The 22092-nt window shown below is 39.7% G+C and overlaps 1 protein-coding gene across 1 annotated transcript; it reads right to left on the minus strand.

Moving 5' to 3' along the window:
• Positions 1–803: 803 nt before the first annotated feature.
• Positions 804–4332, minus strand: NEUROD6 (neuronal differentiation 6). Its single transcript, XM_032790664.2, has 2 exons — positions 4045–4332; positions 804–2669 (listed from the first exon to the last, which is right to left on the minus strand). The coding sequence occupies exon 2, from the start codon at positions 2646–2648 to the stop codon at positions 1635–1637; it is 1014 nt and encodes a 337-aa protein (XP_032646555.1). The 5' UTR covers positions 2649–2669; positions 4045–4332; the 3' UTR covers positions 804–1634.
• Between the last annotated feature and the right edge of the window lie 17760 nt (positions 4333–22092).

The following is a 22092-nucleotide window of genomic DNA, read 5'->3' on the forward strand; positions in this document are numbered from 1 at the left end:
TTCTGGTCCCATAGAAGTGAATGCTTGTCAGTAGAGCTTGTATTTACACCTCTAAAATCAGAGGCCTTGTCTACAGGCAAAAAAGGCACTGGCTTCATTTCAATCAGTGTTTAAACCTGGTTAGCTAATCCAGTGGAAATTGCTGTGCCGACACTTAGTTCAATTTAAAAAGGTTTTATTTCAAGTCATCTGAAACCTGTTCTTAATTGACTTAGCTAAAGTGAAATAAACCTGGTTTAAACAGAGCTAAGAGCATCCACACAGCCTTTTGCACCGGTTTAACTACATTAATATAAAATTGCACCTTTAGTTAAACCAATGCAACATTCTCATTAAACAAACCCTGAGTTTAACAGCAAGCAGTGGTCAGGGAATCTGTCAATCTATAAACCCTTCCCCAGCCCCGATTCCCAATATTAATTCCAGCTGCCAGAGTTGCTAAAAGACAACTCAGTGCTATTTGTTCACTCAACATCCTTTGTATGTTTTAAGATCTGTCCCTGCATTGTACCAAGCTAGAAAGTTGTCTGGCTATATTACAGTTTACTATCTTTAATGAACATATAGTTGTTTCTGTTTAAGGATATCAAGGTATGGCTACATGCTGGTAAAGCATGTGTTTGAATGTGGTATGTAGTAAACCCTGATAATTGTCCATCGTTTCAAAACCCAAATGTAATCAGTAAGACTGTGCAGAAAATAATGCTGTGCAAGAAAAAACAAAAGGCACCTGTGTACTGTGCAATAATAAGTATCAGGCAAAATACAGGATCACAGCTAATAGATGTACTTTATGACTGGAAACATCTATGTTTAATTGCATTTAAAATATGTAGTGAAAAAACCACAGTAATACATTGTTATAACAAACCCTTACATCTGAAGTCAGAATAATACAAAAAAGTGCTGATACCATTGTATTATTATGTTAAAGTAACTGATGCAAAATTTTGACAACCTCTTCTAAAATGTTATGTAGCCCCTATCAGCAAACACTCCAAATTTTATACAGAATAATTCTCAGAGGTGATCACCTATATTTGTCTTACCCAAGAACAAAACAAGCCCCCCAAATCAAAGAAAATAATGTTTTTGCATAGCTTTAAATATTGCTGCACTAACTCTCCTGCATCTTGCAAAACCATCTCAGTTTAGGAATAGTTCTTTTAAAATTCTGCATAATTTTTTAAAATCCAGTTCTTCTCAAATACATAATATATAATTTCTAATAATTATAAATACATCATTTTAATCATCTGATTTTAATAACATGCATTTGTATAGTTACTGTACAATTGAAACAGACATTGACTTTAGAGAGTGTGTATGCGTTTATGTCAATTATATTGTTTAGATACACTGTTCAATGAATCAAGCGAATAGTGTGGAGAAAAAGAATAAGCCTCTGGTAAGAAACAATCTCACAGTGTTTACAGACAAAAAAACAAAAGGAAAAATATGTATATGAAAAAGGATTTATTAGTACATAGAAAATTCCCACAATAGTTGAAACACACTTTAGAAACTAGTAAACACGTTAAATAGAGTTGTGCCCATTATGCAGTGCACAAGCATCTGCTTTGTCTTAATTAGACGGGGAGGTGAATGACCACTGTTTATTTTCATTTTCCTCATTAATTATGAAAAACTGCATTTAATTCGTCTTGCATGGTGAGAGACTGGCTGCGCAGATGTAAGTCGTAAGGGAAGTGGCTCTCGGTAGGCAACCTGAACATGGAGCTCTGCCCAAGGGGACCCCTGGGTGGCACTGCACAGTAATGCATGCCATAATTGTAATTTTTGCCATAGTCCAAGGCATCTTCTTGCTTCAGGGAAAATATCCCATTATAGTTAATTGGGGGAGGACTTAGGGGACCTTCAAACTGTGGGCTGGCACACTCAGGGGAAGTGCTTTCATAGAAAGATTCATAAGCACTGCAGTAATTGTAGGGTTTCATAGACTTGGAATTGTCAAGAGTTCCATGCCCCGGGGGAGTGCTGAGCTCAGGACTGTGATAGGGAGGATAGAAGCTGGAATATGGTGACCTTGTGTGATGGGCACTTTCTCCCGTCTGACCCATCAAGAAACTTCTGGCATTCAGCTGCAGGCACCCTGCCACCAAGTTTGTAGTTGGCTGCGATAGACCTTTGCACAAGTTTTGGACGAACGTGAGCAGGTCAGGTCTCTTGCCAATACGCAGGATTTCAGAAAGAGCCCAAATATAGTTTTTGGCTAGTCTTAAAGTTTCTATTTTAGACAGTTTTTGTGTTTTTGAATAACAAGGGACCACTTTTCTTAAATTGTCCAGAGCATCATTAAGGCCATGCATCCTGTTCCTTTCTCTAGCATTGGCTTCTTGCCGCCTGAATTTGACCCTTTCCACTCTTATCTTGGTTGTCTTTTTTTTCCTAAGGCCCCTCCTTCTAGGCAAACCATTCTCATCCTCCTCCTCTCTGTCTTCTTCCTCCTCTTCTTTTTCTGTGTCTTCTCCAGTGGCCCTTTTGATATTCTTTCCTCGGAGTACAATCTGCTTTGAAAAGCTTTCTGGCTTCTTAATTTGCTTTTGGTCCTCACTTTCTCTGGAAAACTTTCTGCACATCTGGGATTCTGGCATTACAACAGACTCATCAAATGGTAGTGTTAACATGGTTCTATAATCTTAAGTTACCTGAAAGAATGCCAGCACAATGTTTAAATGTTTCCATTTGTAAAGCTTGTATACTTACACAAACAGCGTCACATACCATTCACTTGTATATATATACACATGTACATGTATGCAATACACAACACAATTTGCTAATAAAATATGTTTATAACATGCAAATTTTTTTCTATTTAGTTTTTTAAAAAAATTAGCTGCCAAAATTAGAAAAACAGCAAAACATGCATTATATCATCACTAATCTAAGCAAATTTAGTACAAGTAAATAAAGAGTAAAACTATGTTTAATAGTCACAATCAACTCCCTGCACATGTGTATTTTTTTAAACAAGCTTTTAGAATCCCCAGCACTGTGGAATTTAAGCAAATGCAAAACATGATAAAGCAATGCGGAAATTTCATTAATCCAAATTCCCCTGGGTAAAAAATGAGAAGGGAGAGATCAGTCTTAAAAATGAAAAGTGCTATATCTCTATTAACTGACAAATATTTTTTAAATCACCTATTAACTTTTATTTTGAAGTTTGTTCACATGCATTCTTTCATGGATCTATACATTTAAGTCCAGTCAATTGGAAAGGGTTAGAAAGAATTTAAATGGGAAAAAACCTAAGACAAATGAATCATTCAGTGACTTAATTAAAATGAAGTGAGGTTTTCTAACGATCAATGTGAAAATATATGAAACAGAGTATTTATTTCCTATAAGAAAAAAAAACAGGAATGATCTAATCCTAAATGTATTCACATAAAAAAGAGTTAGAAAATAAAATCTTTCTCATTTTTTAAAGGAAAGATTCTAAATTAATAGTACAATTTTGTTGTTGGAATTATCTTGTTTTCTTTTCTTTTTCAATTAATCAGGGTTAAAAAACCCGACCACCAAAAACAAAAACAAAAACCCCCTCCACGCGTTAGCAGTGTTTATGTTCTGCAAGAATCAGACATCTCCCTCTAGCTAATATCTGACAGGAATGGGCTGTGGATTCTGACTGCAATTGTGCACGTGCGTTTAGAATCCAGAATGAAATGAAGAAATAATTTTCTTTTTGAATTGTTGTTTTTGCTTTCAGTCTTGAAGCAGCAAATACTTGGATCCACTGTCCTCAGAGACCAGCACAAATGAATGCAGAGACTTTTTAATAAAACAAAACTAAACAAAACCTCCTAATAAAAGGCTAACTCTCTTAGTATTGCCTATACACTTGCAGTATTGCATAATCCCAGTGAAAGTATGCAATTACATCATAAGAATGGAATGCTAGGAGAAGTTATAGGTGGTAAATAGCATACATAAAATACAAGACAATGATACTGTATCTTTAAACACTTGCATGCACACACAGCCCCAACTGAAATAGATCTTTATTTATATTACCTTAGCTTTTTATTTCATTCAATACTCAGTTTTCATTTTTTGCCTTCCAAATCTTTTCAGTCTGAATGTCGCATCGTCTCCTGGAGTCTAGATCTGTGTATCTCTGCACTATCTCATTGATCTCTAAAAAGTGACATTGATGCCAACTGCCAGAGCTGGTACCCATGCCATCTGCTAGTGACGTCACAGGGCAGAGAAAATCATGTGATCCTTTCTCCTGGGACCTTCATTCTGCACTGATCATCTGGCATCCCTGTAAGTGGGTACCAGCATTCATGTATCAACACAGAAGGTTAGACTGATGGGGGGGAAAAATCTGTACCAGCATTTTACATACAGTAGGTGCATTTCCACTAGATCTGCTTCTATTTAACGGGCAATCTATATAGATAACCATGCCAATATTCAGTTTTATCTGTACCTACAGGTACAGCTACTCCATAGTTCTTAATACTGTATTTCTTATTTTAAAAAAGGGCTGTTTCATATTGATCAGAATCCCTTCTATGTGCCTAGGTACCCATGAAAAAGCAATTAAGGGACAGCTGAAATCAGAAAGAAATGTATCTACTAGGACACACCTAAGCAGGTTTAGCTCAAGTGTAAGAAGTCACAAAAGTAGTTCTTGTTAATATTATTGTGAGCAATCTATGTGTGCGGTTCAAATTGCTGCGTGCTGCTCGAGAACACAAAATAATGGAAGAGAGTGTCCATCTGGGGTCTGTGTGAGAGATCCTCTGGTTTTTTTCTTCAGAGACTTTTTGCAATAATCCTGTGGGGGGGGGGGGGAGAAGAAATTTGAAATCAGAAATATATTCTGAATATTTCAAAAATTATCATATTCCAGTGCAATGCATGCCCCCTGCAACATCAGAAATTAGTGTGTTGCCAAACACACATACACACACATTTTTTCCACCTGTGATAAAATGCACTAACTGCTTTGATTGTGATCCTTTTGTAGTCTTTCAGAGTAATCAGAAGATTTTCCCCCTTTGCTTACTTTCTGTGTGTCTTGCCTTCTACTCTCTCCTTTGAATATTAAGAAGTCTTTTCTGTCTTAAAATTTTAATTACAATTTTGTTCTTCCTTCCTGATTCTCTTACCTGTTCTTCCAACTGCATCTTTTTCTACTTTTATTCATTCTCATGTTCTCTCTCTCTCTTTCTCTCCTCCTGTCAGCTGTCTCTCCTGCTATCTGCTCTTTCTCCCTTAACCCTTTTGTCTCTCTCATCAACAACAGAGAAGAAACTATTAAGTAAAGCTGACAAAGCTTCTCAGCTAAGCCTTGCTATAGCGCTTGTGACAAATTCTACCTTGTTTTTAGGAGAGAGATGTCACACACAAGCAAAATGTTATCAAGACTTAAAATATGAACAGACTGTCTTATGTAGAAAAATATTTAGTCTTTACTATTATCACATTTTGTTGCTTTTTAGTAACTAAATAAGCTAAAAAGTGAGAAACTGAGTATGCTTTTAGTATTAAAGTAATCTCTAGCAGGGCTGCTATTGTTACCAGTCGGTGTCAGCATTTCCATCATAAATCCTGTATTTGAAGGGTTTATAACTCATCTGCTTTAATTCACTTTGGGCCCAAGTTTGGCATTAATGTTCTTAGCCCTGATCCAATTATTATTGTTTTCACAAAGTTTCATTTAAATCTGCTTCGGACTTTTTATTTTAAAGAAGAGGGCAGAAAAATTGTGTGTATGTGTGTGTGTGAGAGAGAGAAAGAGAGTCAATTTCAGGAACTCTTTTATTTTCCCTCCAATTACAAAAACAAAAAACAAAACAAGACACACACACACAAAAAAAACAAAACAAAAAAACAATAAGCAAACTTTTCTTTTTTATTGGTGTGAGAAATTGCAGGCCATTAGTTCTTAATCTTGAGTGGGCCTATTTTTAAAAATAAATATATTTGAGGTGGAGAAGGTCTTAAAACATTAGTATTGCAGAAGCTCAGCAAGTAATGTACTATTCACGCACTCATTTCATACTATATTGACTATTACAATCTGTATAATAGATCAGAGTGTAGCATCCCTTTATTCTCAATTGTAATTTATGCATTAAGATTTATATTGTGAAAGGTCCTAGGTATTGTTAACCTTTTCACAAATTTTGCATACTAAGAGTATTACACAATGCACAATATTCTAAATATGCAAAGTCTTGAAGCACTGTTTCAACGCATACTAAAAATACTATATCAAATCTAAGAAAAGGTTGACATTGTAACAGCTGCTTGTTAGTGGAAGAACTGTAAAATTTCCGGTCACATCATCTAGTCTCCAAAACACACATTATATAAGGTATTTTGCACCTCTCCTCTCTGTTACACTAGTTAATAATAATAAAAAAAAACACCTTAAAATATAATATCTATTTTTGGAGATATTTTGTGCTACCATTAAAATTAAAATAAATGAATTAGGGTGTGGGGAAGGATTCAGTTTTGCAGATGCTTTATGCATCATTTGACCTCTTTAATATTTTCAAATAAATTGTTAAGAAGTAAAATAGCTGTGATATCAAGGTTTAAAAAGCATCCACTGTGTATACATAATAACTTTTCCTAAGGATTTTTACTGTGCATTTTGAATAATGGTTCTGTGGTATGCAAATGTGTATTAGTGTTAATATGCATTCACAGCATACACCACAACTACTGCGTAGCTGTCTACTGTGAATGCCTGTTAAGAATAATAGGCTGGTATGTGGTGGTAAGGCTAGCATATGTACTTCTGAGCAATATAGACTTTTTCATCCTTTTGCTGGTTTAAGTTATCCCTTTTCCTCTGAGATTACAAAGACCCAAGTGGTGTTTCTGTAAGAAACAGTCACGTGGTTATGTCATTTTTAGAAACTGTAGTGGTGAGATGGGGATGTATAAACCCCACACTGGGCCCAGAAGGGTTAAAGGACAATATTTCTCCTCCAGGCCTACAGAGCGTGCTCCAGCTGGAGAGGAAGCTTAAAAGGGAACCACTTATCTCAGAAGGGTGAAGTCTGGCGAGGAAGACAGAGCTATCCTGAGGTAGGGTGACCAGACATCCCAATTTTATTGGGACTGCCCCATTATTTATTTGTTTGTCCCGCATCCCGACCGAACATCGATCGGGATGCAAATTGTCCTGATATTTTGTCCTCTGATGCACAGGTGGAGGAGGCTCGCGCCCCCCTACCCCAACTCGATCTGGCCCCACCCCAACTCCACCCCTCCCCCCATTGGATCCCTCCCCAAATCTCCAACCTGGCCCCGCCCCCTCACTGCCCTATTGGATTCCTCCCCAAATCCCCGCCCTGGCCCCGCCTCTTGCCTCTTGCCCAAGCACGCCGCATTCCTCCTCCTCACCCCTCCTCCCAGGCTTGTGCTAATCAGCTGTATGGCGGCGCAGGCACTGGAGGGAGGGGAGAGAAGCAGGATGCGGCAGCCAGCTCAGGGGAGGTGGAGGCAGAGCAATGGTGAGCTGGTGCGGGGGAGAGGGGCATGCTCAGCCCCCACCAATTTTTCCTATGCTCCGGCGGCTGTTTCACGTCTCTCATCTGGTCACCCTAGACAGACCTATCCTGAGGAAGGGTGACCAGATGTCCCTATTTTCTAGGGACAGTCCTGATATTTCAGGCTTTTTTTTATATTGGTTCCTATTACCCCCCACCCCCTGTCCCAATTTTTCATACTTGCTATCTGGTTACCCTATCCTGAGGGCTTCTGGATGGCTACCTGCCCAGCCTGGTTGGGGCTGATGGTTTAGTTTTCTTTTGCTTTCTTATATTGGACTTGGAAACTTTGCGTGAGAAGGATGGTAGGAAGTGACCCAGGGAGGCAGCTCCTCAGGGTGCTCCAGAGTGCCCAGTGTTGCTGTCTCTCATAGGGACCTGGGTTAGAGCCCGAAGGAGTGGGAGGTCCCAGGCTTCCCTACAAACTATCCTTGTTGCAGAGGGACATAAACATCATTTTCCTCTAGCAGGAAGAGGGTAAGGATGTTGAAAACCCTCAGATGAGGATAAGCCACATACAAAAGTTAGGAACTGAATTGAAGGCCCTTCCTGCTGAGAGACTGAAACCAGGTACACTCACCACTAGGCCACCTGGGACACTACAACAAGGGAATTAATATCATTACCCATTGTTTGTCATGGTACTTTTGGAATTTATTTTTTCCTTTCATACTCCCCAACTGGGGTTGTCAAATTTTTTTACTGTAACTTACTGATACTCTTAGAGCAGCGGGTGCCCATAAAAAAAAAGCAGTTTTCAGAGGTATGGTGCAAACACTTTGCTATGGCAGACATTGTAAATATATAGGTGACACTCTGATCAAATTAACATTACAGGACAGTCAATGTTCACTTTGTAATGGCAATCAGTGTTGAAGAATTTAAATAATTGGAAACCTTAGTTGTATTTTTCACATTATTTTCACCTTAATTCATACAGCTTTTCCAGTCTCACTAACTTGTTTACTCTGTGTACCCATTTGGCTATTTCTCTCCTTCTTTTAGGGTCTCAGTTTTAGGATTAGACAGAATCTCTGCTCAATGCTCATTGTAAGTAGAGCTGTGTAGCTGCAAACCCAAGGAGGAGCCCTGGGATGGAATGGTGACTTCCTTTTCCAGCGGAAGAAGTAATTAGTGCAGCCCTATAATGGTGCAGGTTAATTATTGGTATGGAGCCACGATACTGCCCGGTCTCTGCCACCTCCTGCCCAAAGTGAAGGAGAAGAGTATAAGACATGCAGCTCCATCTCATTCACCATGCGTCAGCAGCAGTGTGGAGAGCAGTAATGTGGCCATGCAAAGGTGTGTGTGAATAGATCTTACTCCCCTCTAACTCTGTGGCATTGGTGCCCCTAAGTTTTTTTGAAGATTGAGAGCGTTGGTGATGTAATAAACATAAAGAGAGAATCTTCTAAGGCACTGATTGGCTAGGCCCAATTTTCCCCACTGTTTATTCAAGCAGAGGGAACCATGGAGGGGGCAGGCTTTTGTCACCAAAACACTGGAGCACTCATTCCCTGTGGATTCCCAAGAGCTGTGGGGCTGGCAAGCCACATTCCTTGCTTTTGGAAACATCTCCCACCTGATAAGACAATTACTTGGAAACTCAGCAAGGTCCAGATGTTGGTTTTCCTGACCCTTCCTGTTGACTTCTCTGTGGGAGAGGATCATTCATTCCCTAATGACTGACCACACACTAAGGACTAAATTTGGCATCTGCACTTAGGCAAAGCACCCCATTGGAATCAGTGGGAGAGTTGACTGAGTAAGGACTGCAGGATTTGCCTAGAAGAGCACAACAGCACATGCTGAGATGAACAGTTTATTTAGAAGTGCACAGCATGCTCTAAATTAAATGCAAGACATAAGGCTATAGAGCAGTTAAATTAACATTGAATTGATAGAACCACAGAATAAAACCTAATGAAAACATGACTGATGTCAGCTTCTGTTGGACAGGCCCATTTTATCGAGATTGTCTTGCTCATCATAGGGGGAGCTGGTAGCACCCCTATATTTAGATTTTCATTTTACACTTTCCATTATAAACGATTCTTGCAAACTCTTTTGAGAAGTTTTGACATTTCCACTATTTGCATCTGACCTTTGAAATTCAGGAGAGAGAAAATTCTCAGGCTAGAAAAGTGACTTTTCTTTACGCCCTGTAATTCCATTCAGGTTTAGCTGAGCAGTAAACTGTTAAACTGCTATTTCCTTTCTCTTACTTATATTCCTCAAGCAGCATGCCGAAATACTAACTGAAAACCTTGGAAATAACATTTTTAAAAACTCTATGTTAAAACAATGCTATGTAAGTTACTAAGTAAAGCTCTGGAAAGTTAGCAAAAGTCAGATTTACGATTACCGTGCAACCTTAATTCTGCCCTTTGTGTGTGTGCACTACGATACTCCCCCAACAAGTGAGATCAACTGAGGTGCTTCTGTTTATGGACCCACAATTTTAAGTTTAGGATAGTGGGGCTTCAGGGCATTAAGAATCCCCACACCTTGGTTGTCTTCCAAACTCTGAAATTTGTGACATTTTGGGCAAAATCATGTGTTTCCTGAATTTTCAGCACACTGGTTTGATGAAGATGGGTTCAGCTTCCTTATAAAGAGCAGGGAAATTATGGGACCAGGTAACAAGAAGAGTTTATACAAGTATGTTAGCAATAAGAAAAAGGTCAGGGAAAGTGTGAGACCCTTAATGAATGGGTGGAGGCAACCTAGTGACAGATGATGTGGAAAAAGCTGAAGTACTCGATGCTTTTTTTGCCTCAGTCTTCACAGACAAGGTCAGCTCCCACAGTACGGGGAGGAGGTGAGCAGCCCTCAGTGATGAAAGAACAGGTTAAGGGCTATTTAGAAAAGCTGGACATGCATAAGTCCATGAGTCCAGATCTAATGCATCCGAGGGTGCTGAGGGAATTGGCTGATGTGATTGCAGAGCCATTGGCCATTATCTCTGAAAACTCATGGCAATCAGGAGAGGTCCCAGATGATTGGAAAAAGGCAAATATAGTGCCAATCTTTAAAAAAGGGAAGAAGGAGAACCTGGGAAACTGGTCACCCTCACTTCAGTCCCTGGAAAAATCATGGAGCAGGTCCTCAAGGAAACCATTTTGAAGCACTTGGCGGATAGGAAGGTGATCAGGAGCAGTGAACATGGATTCACCAAGGGCAAGTCATGACTGACCAACCTGATTGTCTTCTATGATGAGATGACTGCTTCTGTGGATATGTGGAAAGTGGTGGACGTGATATATTTTGACTTTAGCAAAGTTTTTGATACGGTCTCCCACAGTATTCTTGCCAGCAGGTTAAAAAAGTATGGATTGGATGAATGGACTATAAGGTGGATAGAAAGATGGCTAGATTGTCGGGCTCAACAGGTAGTGATCAATGGCTCAATGTCTAGTTGGCAGCTGGTATCAAGCAGAGTGCCCCAGGGGTCAGTTCTGGGGATCGTTTTGTTCAACATCTTTATTAATGATCTGGACAATGAGATAGATTGCACCCTCAGTAAGTTCATGGATGACACTAAGCTGGGGGGAGAGGTAGATACACTGGAGGGTAGGGATAGGGTCCAGAGTGACCTAAACAAATTGGAGATTGGGCCAAAAGAAATCTAATGACGTTCAACAAGGACAAGTGCAGAGTCCTGCACTTAGGACGGAAGAATCTCATGCACCACTACAGGCTGGGGACCGACTGGCTAAGCATCAGTTCTGCAGAAAAGGACGTGGGGATTACAGTGGATGAGAAGCTGGATATGAGTCAGCAGTATGCCCTTGTTGCCAAGAAGGCTAATGGCATATTGGGCTGCATTAGTAGGTGCATTGCCAGCAGATTGAGGGAAATGATTATTCCCCTCTATTTGGCACTGGTGAGGCCACATATGGAGTATTGCATCCAGTTTTGGGCATCCCATTACAGAAAGGGTGTGGACAAATTGGAGACAGTCCAGTGGAGTGCAACGAAAATGATGAGGGGGCTGAGGCACATGACTTCTGAGGAGAGGCTGAGGGAACTGGGCTTGTTTCATCTTCAGAAGAGAAGAGTGAGGGGGGATTTGATAGCAGCCTTCAATTACCCAAAGGGGGGTTCCAAAGAGGATGGAGCTAGGCTGTTCTCGGTGGCAAATGACAGAGCAAGGAGCAGTGGCCTCAAGTTGCGGTGGGGGAGGTCTAGGTTGGATATTGGAAACAGTATTTCACTAGGAGGGTGGTGAAGCACTGGAATGGGTTACCTAGGGAAGTGGAATCTCCATCTTAGAGGTTTTTAAGGCCCGTCTTGACAAAGCCCTGGCTGGGATGATTTAAATAAATAATAAAATAAATGGAGATATACCTATCTCATGGAACTGGAAGAGACCCTGAAAGGTCATTGACTCCAGCCGCCTGCTTTCACTAGCAGGACCAAGTATTGATTTTTGCCCCAGATCCCTAAGTGGTCCTCTCAAGGATTGAGCTCACAACTCTGGGTTTAGCAGGCCAATGCGCAAACCCACTCAGATCGGGGGTTGGACTAGATGACCTCCTGAGGTCTCTTCCAACCCTAATATTCTATGATTCTATGATTCTAACTTGTCCCAATAGAAATACTATTACCCCCATTTTACAGGGGATACGGAGGATATGGGGAACAGACACACATGGAGATTAAGTGACTTGCCCAAAATTACACAGAGAGCCTGTGCCAGAGCAGGGATTTTATCCCAAATCTTCTAAATCCCAATCTAATGTCTTTCTACCAGATCATCCTTCCTCCTCCCTCCCTGATCTAATGGTGCAATTCCATCGTAACTAGAACAGCTTTTCTAAAAACCTTAGTCAAAAAGCCTCCCAGAAAGTGAAAGACAAGATCAAGTTCAGCTCTGGTGTAGAATGATGTTGAAGTCAATAGCAGTTGGGCCACTTTTGCCAGTGGTGAGAAAGATCTAAGGAGACTTGGCCATGGCATAAAATGTGAAGCCCAAGTAGTACTTTTCCAATGATGAGTTAATGATGCTATTCTTAGGCAATTATGTGATCCATTGTATCCTTCCAGCTATCTGCCAGTGTTAGAAGTTTCATACCTTAAAACTCATTCAGCGGGATTGTAAATTTCACATGTCCCCATTCAAAGAGTCATAATTTCCCTAGAAATGCCTTAGTGGCAGTGGCATGCTGTGACATTCTCAGTAAGGCAGGGGTGGGCAAACAATGGCCTGCGGGCTGGATCCAGCCTGCCAGCCATTTAAATCCAACCCTTGAGCTCCTGCTGGGGAGTAGGGTCTGGGGTTTGCCCCACTCTGACGCTCCAGCTGGGGAGCAGGGTTGGGGGCCATTCCATGCGGCTCCCGGAAGCAGCAGCATGTCCTTCCTCTGGCTCCTATGTGTAGGGGCGTCCAGGAGCTCCGCACACTGCCCCCACCCCAAGCGCCACCCCCATAGCTCTCACTAGTCGGAAAATGTGGCCAATAGGAGCTGCAGGGGTGGTGCCTACTGATGGGGCAGTGCACAGCAGAGCCGCCGGAGGTAAGTGCTGCCCAGACCCTGCACCCCTGAGACCCCCTTTGCACCCCAAGCTCTTTTCCCCAGCTCTGATTGCCCTCTGAACTCCTTGGTCCCAGCCCAGAGCACCCTCCTGTACCCCAAACCCCTCATCCCCAGCCCCAACCCAGAGCCCACACCCCCAGCCAGAGCCCCACATCTCACCCTCCCTGCCTCAGCCTGGAGCCCCCTCCCACACCATGAACTCTGCATTTCTGGCCTCACCCCGGAGCCTGCACCCCCAGCCAGGGCCCTCAACCCCCTGCAGCCCAACCCCAATTTCACGAGCATTCATGGCCCACCATACAGTTTCTGTACCCAGATGTGGCCCTCAGGCCAAAATATTTGCCCATCCCTGCAGTAAGGCATGCAGTTTTACACTTGCAGGCAAGACATGGCCTCTCACGTACAGTGCGTATGAGGTCATGCTGTGCTGACAATGGTGGTGCGTTCAGGATTTGTACAGAACTGTCCTGAGGGAACAGCTGGTCCTAGGGCATGCAGTGCATGTACTGCATGCATATATACATGGCCCACTACTGCTGAGAGGAAAAGACTGAGATGGGGGAGAATACTCACACAAAAGTATCTTCTGCAAACGTATGGTTTTTGTTGTTTTCTGTGTTCAAAATATCTGCAGGAGACAGAGTCTTTTTTATTTTTATTCTATAGGATCTAGACAAAGCTCCCAAAAGAGGGTGTTATTTGATAATAATTCAGTGATATTAGCTAAAATCAGCAGCAGGTCCTATTGCTGTTCAAAAGAGAGAAATAGTTATCAAATGTTTGGCATGCAAGCTAATGGCAACCCTATGTGCAGTAATGTATGCCTTTAGCATCTGTGTTCAAATAATCCCTGTGGGAATTGTCTAGACACCACGGTTTGTAAACCTCCTCATACATGGGTTCTAGTCTTGACCAGAGATGACTGTCTTTGGCTATCTTGCTCAGTGAAGTTGAATTGATAACAGTTATCTATAAAAGGGCATCATATTACATTATGGGCCAGATTCTGATCCGTGCTAGACTAACACTTGGAAGGCAGTCATGGCTGTATGCTGGCCTTACTTCCCACCTGAATAATGGTGATGATCAGGGGCCAGTCTGATTCCCAGCGCAGTTTAGAGCAGCATTAGGTCAGCGACAATGACTAATTTAATGATCAACAAGACTAGACAACATTGAAGGTTTACACGCCTTTGTAAATTAGGAAAAACGTTCTGCAGTGTTTTAATGGCAAGTTTGCTTAAGTAATTTTCTCAATTTCAACCAGCTAAGTCTGGGGTTTGATGTTTTTTTTTTTTCTTTACTTTGTGTCTTTGTAATCATCTTTGATTAAATTTTCATTCCAAGCAAGCTGTTTCCTTGATCTCATCTGCAGAAAAAGTCCACAGCAAATTCTCAGAATATCAATACACAAACCTAATAAGGAAAAAAGTAGCCTTGCCTTCAAGGATCCCATTTTCCTATCAGATGTAGTGAGCAGATAGATGAAAGTGTAATTTAAAGCTAACTTCCAGGATGCTCTCACCTGAAATGTTCTCTTGAAGGTGCTAGAGTGGACTGTGACTTTGCAATGAATAGTGGAAGAAATGTTTACCAGGGACAAGGTTGCGTGACAGTGAAAGATATTCAGCAGAGAGAATCTGGATATATACAGTGTTTTGTGTTTTGTCCTTTGCTTCTTTCTGTCCTGTCAGTCATCCTCAAACCCTGGGAAACTGCAAAGCAGAAGGAATTATCAGTTGGAGAGAACCGCTTCTAGGGATGTGCAAAGAATGCCATCCCATGTGGTGCTGGGAGGGACAATGATTCAAGCATGTAGTTTTTTTTCTAAATAGTAATAGGGTGGAGGGGTGAGAGCATACATTACATTGTCAGCCTCTGTGCTACTTGGGTCTTATCCTGAGAAGAGTTGAATGCATTCAACCCACACTGAAGTCAGTAAGTGTTAAGAGTCTGCAATACCTAGCAGATTAAGGCTCCTTAAAATCTTGGAATGCCAGGGCAATACTATCCATTGGTTTTTAATTAGTGTGGGAGATTAATTATTTTCTTGTACCACATATGGAACTCTTGTAGTATCAATAAGAGTTTTGTTCAAAGATTTTTGCCCAGGGTCTGCTTAAATGCACAGGCTTCAGTAAAGGCAGAAATCTTTGATGATATGATGTGGGGTTTGACCTTGAAGCTAGAGCTGGTTGAAGATGTTCCAATGGAATGTTTCTGTTGGCAAATGCCACTTCATTGAAATTTAAACTTTTTTGCAGGACTGTGACGATTTAGACAACCTTTGGTTCAGAAAAAAAAGCCAAACAAAAATCTTTAGAAACAAACCATTTTGATTTTTCATTTCAAAACAACTTTTAGTTTTGAAAATTTGTTTTATGTAACATTTTAAAAAGCTGCCTTCAGAACAAAAAGTGTAGATTTTATCAAAATGAAATGTTTTCATTGAGCCAAAATTTTAAAAAATTGATTTTTTTCCCATTGGAAATTTAAAAAATGTTTTTTGTTTCAGATCAGAATGAAAACAAATTTAAAAATGTTGAAATAGAAATTTTGATTTTTCAGCAGCTCTGTAAGAAACCTTGTGCTGCTCGTGATGAATTGGGGTTTGACAAACGACAATTGTCAAACTTTCAGTCATTCATTTCTGGATTTGTCGTGGTCATTTATTATCATGTTCTGTATCACTTCATGTATCACAACATTACTCCAGTGTACTACTATTTAGCTAGGAATACAAAAGCTACTATATTCCCCCCAATCCTCCCCCTTTTTAATTTAATCATCAGTATTTCTCAGTAGTATAAGTTTAGTCTCCCCCAGTCTCAAATCCATTATACACCACACAGCACAAAAAATAGCCTTTGTTAAAAAGTTTAATGTTCTTAATTAGTAGAATTGTCAGACTAATTACAATACCAATTAGAATTGGCAGGGCTATCGTTAATTTAGAAGTGCTGCGGTCTACTGTTAATCGCTATTAAACCTTATAGTTTGTGAAAGAAAGAGAGCAAGGAGATGAATACACACACACAGCCCTTCCTTCCCCTCCCAAGTTAAATGTTAAGGGTCCATAACTATAATGATCTGTGCTGTCAATGTGTACTTAGGGAATGTTTAATCCATAAAGACATTGATGAAAAGTTAATAACTACTTACGCACAATCGCACCACTTCTAAATAAAAACCTTGAACTTTTTGCCTGTATCAAAAGAACAAAATCAGACTAATAGTTGCAAGATTCAGCTTCATATGATACTAATGTAAAGCACTTTGAGATCTTTGTCTGAAAAATCCCAAGAGAAACGCAAATGCATATTATTGCTTACAGTATTGTTACTAATATTTTGCAGTTCTATACCCTCTTTCCAACAAAGATCTGAAAGTCATAGGTGCTGGAACTAGGGGTGCTGGGGGTGCTGCCACACCTCCTGGCTTGAAGTGGTTTCCATCATATGCAGGGTTTACAGTTTGGTTCAATGGCTCTCAGCACCCCCCACAATACAAACAGTTCCAGCATCTCTGCTCAAAGTGCTATGTGAACATAAATTATGCTTCACATCACTCTTGTAAGATGGATAAGTATGATTATACCCATCTTAGCAATGGGGAAGCTGTCCAAGTTCACACTGGGGAGTTGGTGGCACAGTTGGAAATAGATTTGAGAACTCTAGTTCTAACCACTAGAACACATTCCCTTCCAATCAATCCACTTATAAGTGACAAAAATAATTTTGAATGAGACTTTTCTTTCCCCTTGCAACATATAGACTTGTTCAAAATGTGTATTAAGAACATCTACTCCTGACTGAAACCTTCTAGAACAGGTTTCCAGTGGTGGGTACAATGAATGCACCAGTGAAATGTATGTGCACCCATTTCATATACAAAAACACATTTGCATGCCCCAAAACACAGAAAACAAGTGCGCAGGTGACTACTTAGACATGCTGTGGCATGACCTGTGTACATTACAGGCCCAAATGTGTTTTCCAGGCACAACTATGTTCTCATCTTTGAACTGGGCCAAATTCTGTTCTGAATCTATAAATGCAGTGCCTGTTGGTGATAAGGGAAACAGTGATGAGATTGTAATGCTTTACACTACATGGTTATGTTACCTAGCCTGATTTTGAAAACATATATATCTTAGTTTTGTGCACCTTAGGTCTTACATTTGTGAACCTTACAAATTGCACTACAGTCAAGGAGCCCTTGTCTCATCCATTGTGAATCTTGTACATTAAGGACTTATGTAGTCTCTTTTGTAGTAGCCAGTAGTAGAATATGCTACATGTGCGTTTAAGGTTATAGGGGAGGAGGAAATAAAAAACGTGATTATATGAGAAGAAAGCAGAGTTAAGTTTGCAGATATAAGCTTAACCTTGGTATTTCTTGCCTTTTTAATGCGTAAAGCCAAATTTGATCTAAAGATCAGGGGGAGGGATAGCTCAGTGGTTTGAGCACTGGCCTGCTAAATCCAGAGCTGTGAGTTCAATCCTTGAGGGTGCCATTTAGGGAGCTGGGGCAAAAATCAGTACTTGTTCTTGCTAGTGAAGGCAAGGGGGCTGGACTCAATAAGGTCCCTTGCAGTTCTAATCAATAGGTATACCTTTTCTTATTATTATAAGAGAGTAAAAATAAAAGTTAGTTAAGAAGTGAAAAAATAAATGTACTGAAATCAAAATGAATCATCCACTCACATATCTTAATTAAATTCTTCAGAAGTAAATTTGAGTTCATTAAATGTGCACACTCATCCCTTTGTTCTGTCTTTGCTGTTTAAGTTATAGATTCAGTTCAAATGTGAAAATACCCAGGAGAGCTAAAAATCAGGAATGGGCAAACAAAATTAAGCCTTCATCCTAAACCGAACACTTTTGCAGATTTGAAAAAGATTAGTTAAGTTCATAGGAGGGTTTTAATAGTTCTATTTATTTTTTGCTTTGTGTGTTTTAATCCTAATATATTTGCATTTCCAGGTTTTGGCTGGGAAGTGTCTGCATGCTATATGAAATATTGTCAACAACCCAGTATTTTCAGTAAAGTTGAATCCAATAAGAAAACTGATTCTCAAATTTTCAAGCCCAGTTTTCAGTTACGTGAGCTCTGCAGATTCCATTTCTGATTAAGGAAAGGTGAAGGATGCTATTAGCCTGGAAACTCTGCTGGGACTTTTATTTTCCAGTCACATTTCTGGTGTTGCTTGTGCTAGTTTAAGAATGAATGCACACATTCTATAAACTCTTAAGCAACCTCATAACTTTTTAATTCTGTGAGGTTAGTTCCTTTTCACTGCACTGTTAAATTGGTACTTATATTTATATCAAGCCTTGTAAGGTACATAGTGGATGATAGGAGTACACTCATATTAAGTTATGCATGTGTTCAGGACAGCAGTTGGTTGGGAATTTCTGCAAAATCAAAATTTTCTGTGGGAAAATTTCAGTTTTGTTCCCCAAAACTAGGAAATCCGAAACAAAATTATTGGACACAAATTGGAATATTAACATTGTTTAGAGTCAGTATAATATTAAACTGCATTTCCCTAGTGTGGCACATTGCCTCATGGGAGTTGTAGTTTGGACTCCTATTTATCCCTCTGGATTGAGTGCCATGGCTTGACTACATCTCCCATAATTGAATGTAGTTTCCTCTGATTGCATGATATTTACAGAGTATCATGGCTGCAGGTGCATCATGGGAGATGTAGTCCAACCAGGGAGTGTGGCCCAGGTGAGAGAATGAATAGGTGCATTAGGCTCCTGAACGACAACTCCCAGGACGCAATGTGACATCATAGGGGAATGCAGTTTAATGTTGAACTGATTTGAAATGCTTTGCTTTTGGTGAGTTCAAGAATCTAAAATGAACATTTAGATTCAGGAATATAAAAATATTTAATTTTATTTGAAAATGTGGAAAAGAAATACTTCAACATTTCCAAATCAAAGAATGTTGGAACTATTCATGCCATGAAAAAATTGAGTATTTTAACATTTTGTCATGATTTCAGATGAAAACAAATGTCAAATTATCAGAATTTTCTCCAGGAGAGAAATTCTGATTTTTCTCTCAGCTGTCTTCAGGACCTAATAGTCAGAACATAAGAGGCGCCAGCAACTCAACTCCCTTTTTAACATACCACCTGTTGAGATCAAACCCTTCTCCTCGATATGACATGTGGTACCAGCAACAGGGATGTGAAGAATTTTAAAAAATTAAAGTTGAAAAAGACAAAAGCCTGCTCTACACTGGGCTTTTTTGTGTGTGTGCAGATGTAGCTACACTGATGTGACCTGCACTGGTGCAAACCCCTAGTGTAGCTACTCGACCAGTGTAAAAAGTGTCTTCCACTAGTTCTGTTTACTCCATTTTGAAACCAAGATATCACTGGCATTGGTTACTTTTTACACTAGTGCCGTGCATCTATAGTAGTGCTTTGCAGGGTTTCAACTCTGCTGGTGTAGCTACAGCAGTACAAAGCAAAACAAAGCAAACCCCTTGGAAGTGTAAACAAGGCTAGAGGGAGAGAGAGAAAAAAAAACTTCCCTTCTGCTTCTCCAGATATCTTACTACTAGGGCAAGAAAGTGTCCTTCTTGTTGGAGTGCCTGAAGGCGAAGAGCTGTGGTCATGGAGCTGTTCTATAGACAAATGATTTTTTCATTTTACTGCAATTTCCCCAATCATTATTTTTATTTTTTTGCTTAGGTGGTTTGCAGTTACCATATTTATTCATTCTATTGTTTGCCTTTAGGGGTTTTTGTGTGTTGTCTCCACCATTAGTCTGTTCTCTTTTTATTTTCTCCCCCCAGTGATTTTATGTAGTCTATTTTTCAATCTATCTTTTTTTAATCTGTCCTCTTGTCCATTGTACATGTAATTGTTTCTGAAGTGATGAATGTTATTAATTAATTTCATTTTTGTACAAAATGCCTCTTTCTGAGATGATCAAAGAGGTTTTTTTGTTTGTTTTATTTTGCAAAAGGATAGTTGGAAGAGAACAAACCAAATTTCAAAACCCACCTACTTCCATGAGCGAGAGGAGAGTTTAAGGATAGGTTCCATAGTTAGGAGCACAGGAATTGTTGCAGTGTGCCTCTATGCCTCCATATATCTGAGCCCATCAAGCCCATTCCATCGGGGGGGTCTATCAAGTACATCCGGTCTTTTGCCTCCTTCTCCACAGAGCCTTTTATTTCATTGAACTCTGGAGAAAGAGTAATGAATAGGACTCTCATCAGAGCTCATAATTATCATTGAACAATTGGATAGCCAGAGTCAATTTACAGCACATTTCCTATCTCTGACCCTATTTCCAGATCTTACTTGTATAATGGGCATTTGAGGACAAGTCTGCAACTCCAATTCATTGTGTTATACCATGTGCTGCGTCTTTGTCATTGGATCAGTGCGAAGGAACCAGGCTTGGCCCAGGGTATTATTTCTGGCTGACCAGTTCTTTGAAAATAGGAGAATAACAAATGCTTAGTAGTAAATAACAATTAGCAAAATACTGCTCACTATAAATAGCAAATACTCTTGCTCAGTCATAAAAAAAATTGACTATGAATATGGCTATTTATATGAAGAACAACCATTATCCTAATGCATTCTCCAAATCTATTTAAGTAAATAGCTACTTATAGGTGGTACAAACATGGTCAATCCAAAGAGTAGTCTGAAATTCATGGTCAAACACCAAATGGATCTTGCAATGTTAAAAATGAAGAAAAATCTTGACTTCACAGCATTTGTAGACAAAGCAAATGTCATTTGAAAGAAATTCCAGGAGCATAAATATGGAAAACAATTATTTAATTTTTCAGTTATATTTCTGACCATAAACACTTTTTAAAGACCTGCTAACATCCTTTGGAAACAAATGGCAATAAGCCCTCCCTCTCACCCACCTGGAAACTTTATAAGTAAGATCTAAACATTTAAGAAGCTACTGCTAATGAAAATGCTCTCATAGTTTTTTTTTAATCAAAATCAAAAGATCAACGTTTAAACAGATTTTGCCAAATTGGTCTTAAGTTATATCTCATGTTCAGATGCAGGGGCCTCGACTGGCATTCACGTCGCACTCCCCGTCAGTACATGGCCTGGGCTGGGGAAGCGAATGATTCACCCAGCAGACCAAATTCAGTGCTGAATCCTGATCATGTGCCTCCTGAGGCACGGTGCACATACGCTAAGAAGATTTGAAATTAATGTTTTGAAGAACACTTCCAATAGCCAGAACGGAGCCCTATTACCATCTAGTGTCTATTCATTATGAAATAGTTACCTGTGGAGATTTGTCAAAAGCTTTACATATTAGTCAATGCAAACTTGTAGTATTGCAGAGAAAGCCATTTGCTAATAGCAGGCAAATATCACTGCAGGTGGGCGCAACTGTAGTGTAGAACAAACAGTGTGGGTCCCTTGTAACTCTGAGAGCTTTCAAACTTGGAAAGAGCACAAAGCCTTATTTCCTTTTAAATAAATATTTTAATCTGCATAATTTCTAAACAGTTAAATCATGCTTGTGCATTAGACATTTAGGCAAAGAAGGAAAAGGTCATACAACTTTAATCCAATACTTCCCTGAATTCTTCCCCCAGTATTGCTATTTAGGACCCTTTCCCAAGAGCTAAAAATCTGCACCAGACCTAAGGTTCTACAGCACCTTAGATCAATGTGTAGATAAGGTTGGAGGCAGGAAACCCTCTTCCATGGCTGAAAATTACATGAAAAATATATAGATCAAGTTCTAGTTAAACCTAGCATGATAAAGGCTTTTGGAATTTAATTTCCTTATTTATTGTTTCAGTTTAAAGCACGTAATTTAAAGCATAAAGCAAAATGTTTGCTAATGGGGTCTTATTTTTTATTTCAGATGAATTTTAAATGGTGGATGTCTGATGCTCCAGATATTAAACCACAACATTGTTGACTCTTTGAATCTATATCTCTTTCTATTTTGCAGCCTACATTCACAATGTGGATTATC

The sequence above is a fragment of the Chelonoidis abingdonii genome, chromosome 2, assembly GCF_003597395.2.
Source record: "Chelonoidis abingdonii isolate Lonesome George chromosome 2, CheloAbing_2.0, whole genome shotgun sequence".
In the NCBI taxonomy this organism is placed as follows: domain Eukaryota; kingdom Metazoa; phylum Chordata; order Testudines; family Testudinidae; genus Chelonoidis; species Chelonoidis abingdonii.

Excerpts from the sequence above, each read along its gene's own strand:
- NEUROD6 (XM_032790664.2), bottom strand. The coding sequence starts at position 2,648 with ATGTTAACACTACCATTTGATGAGTCTGTTGTAATGCCAGAATCCCAG.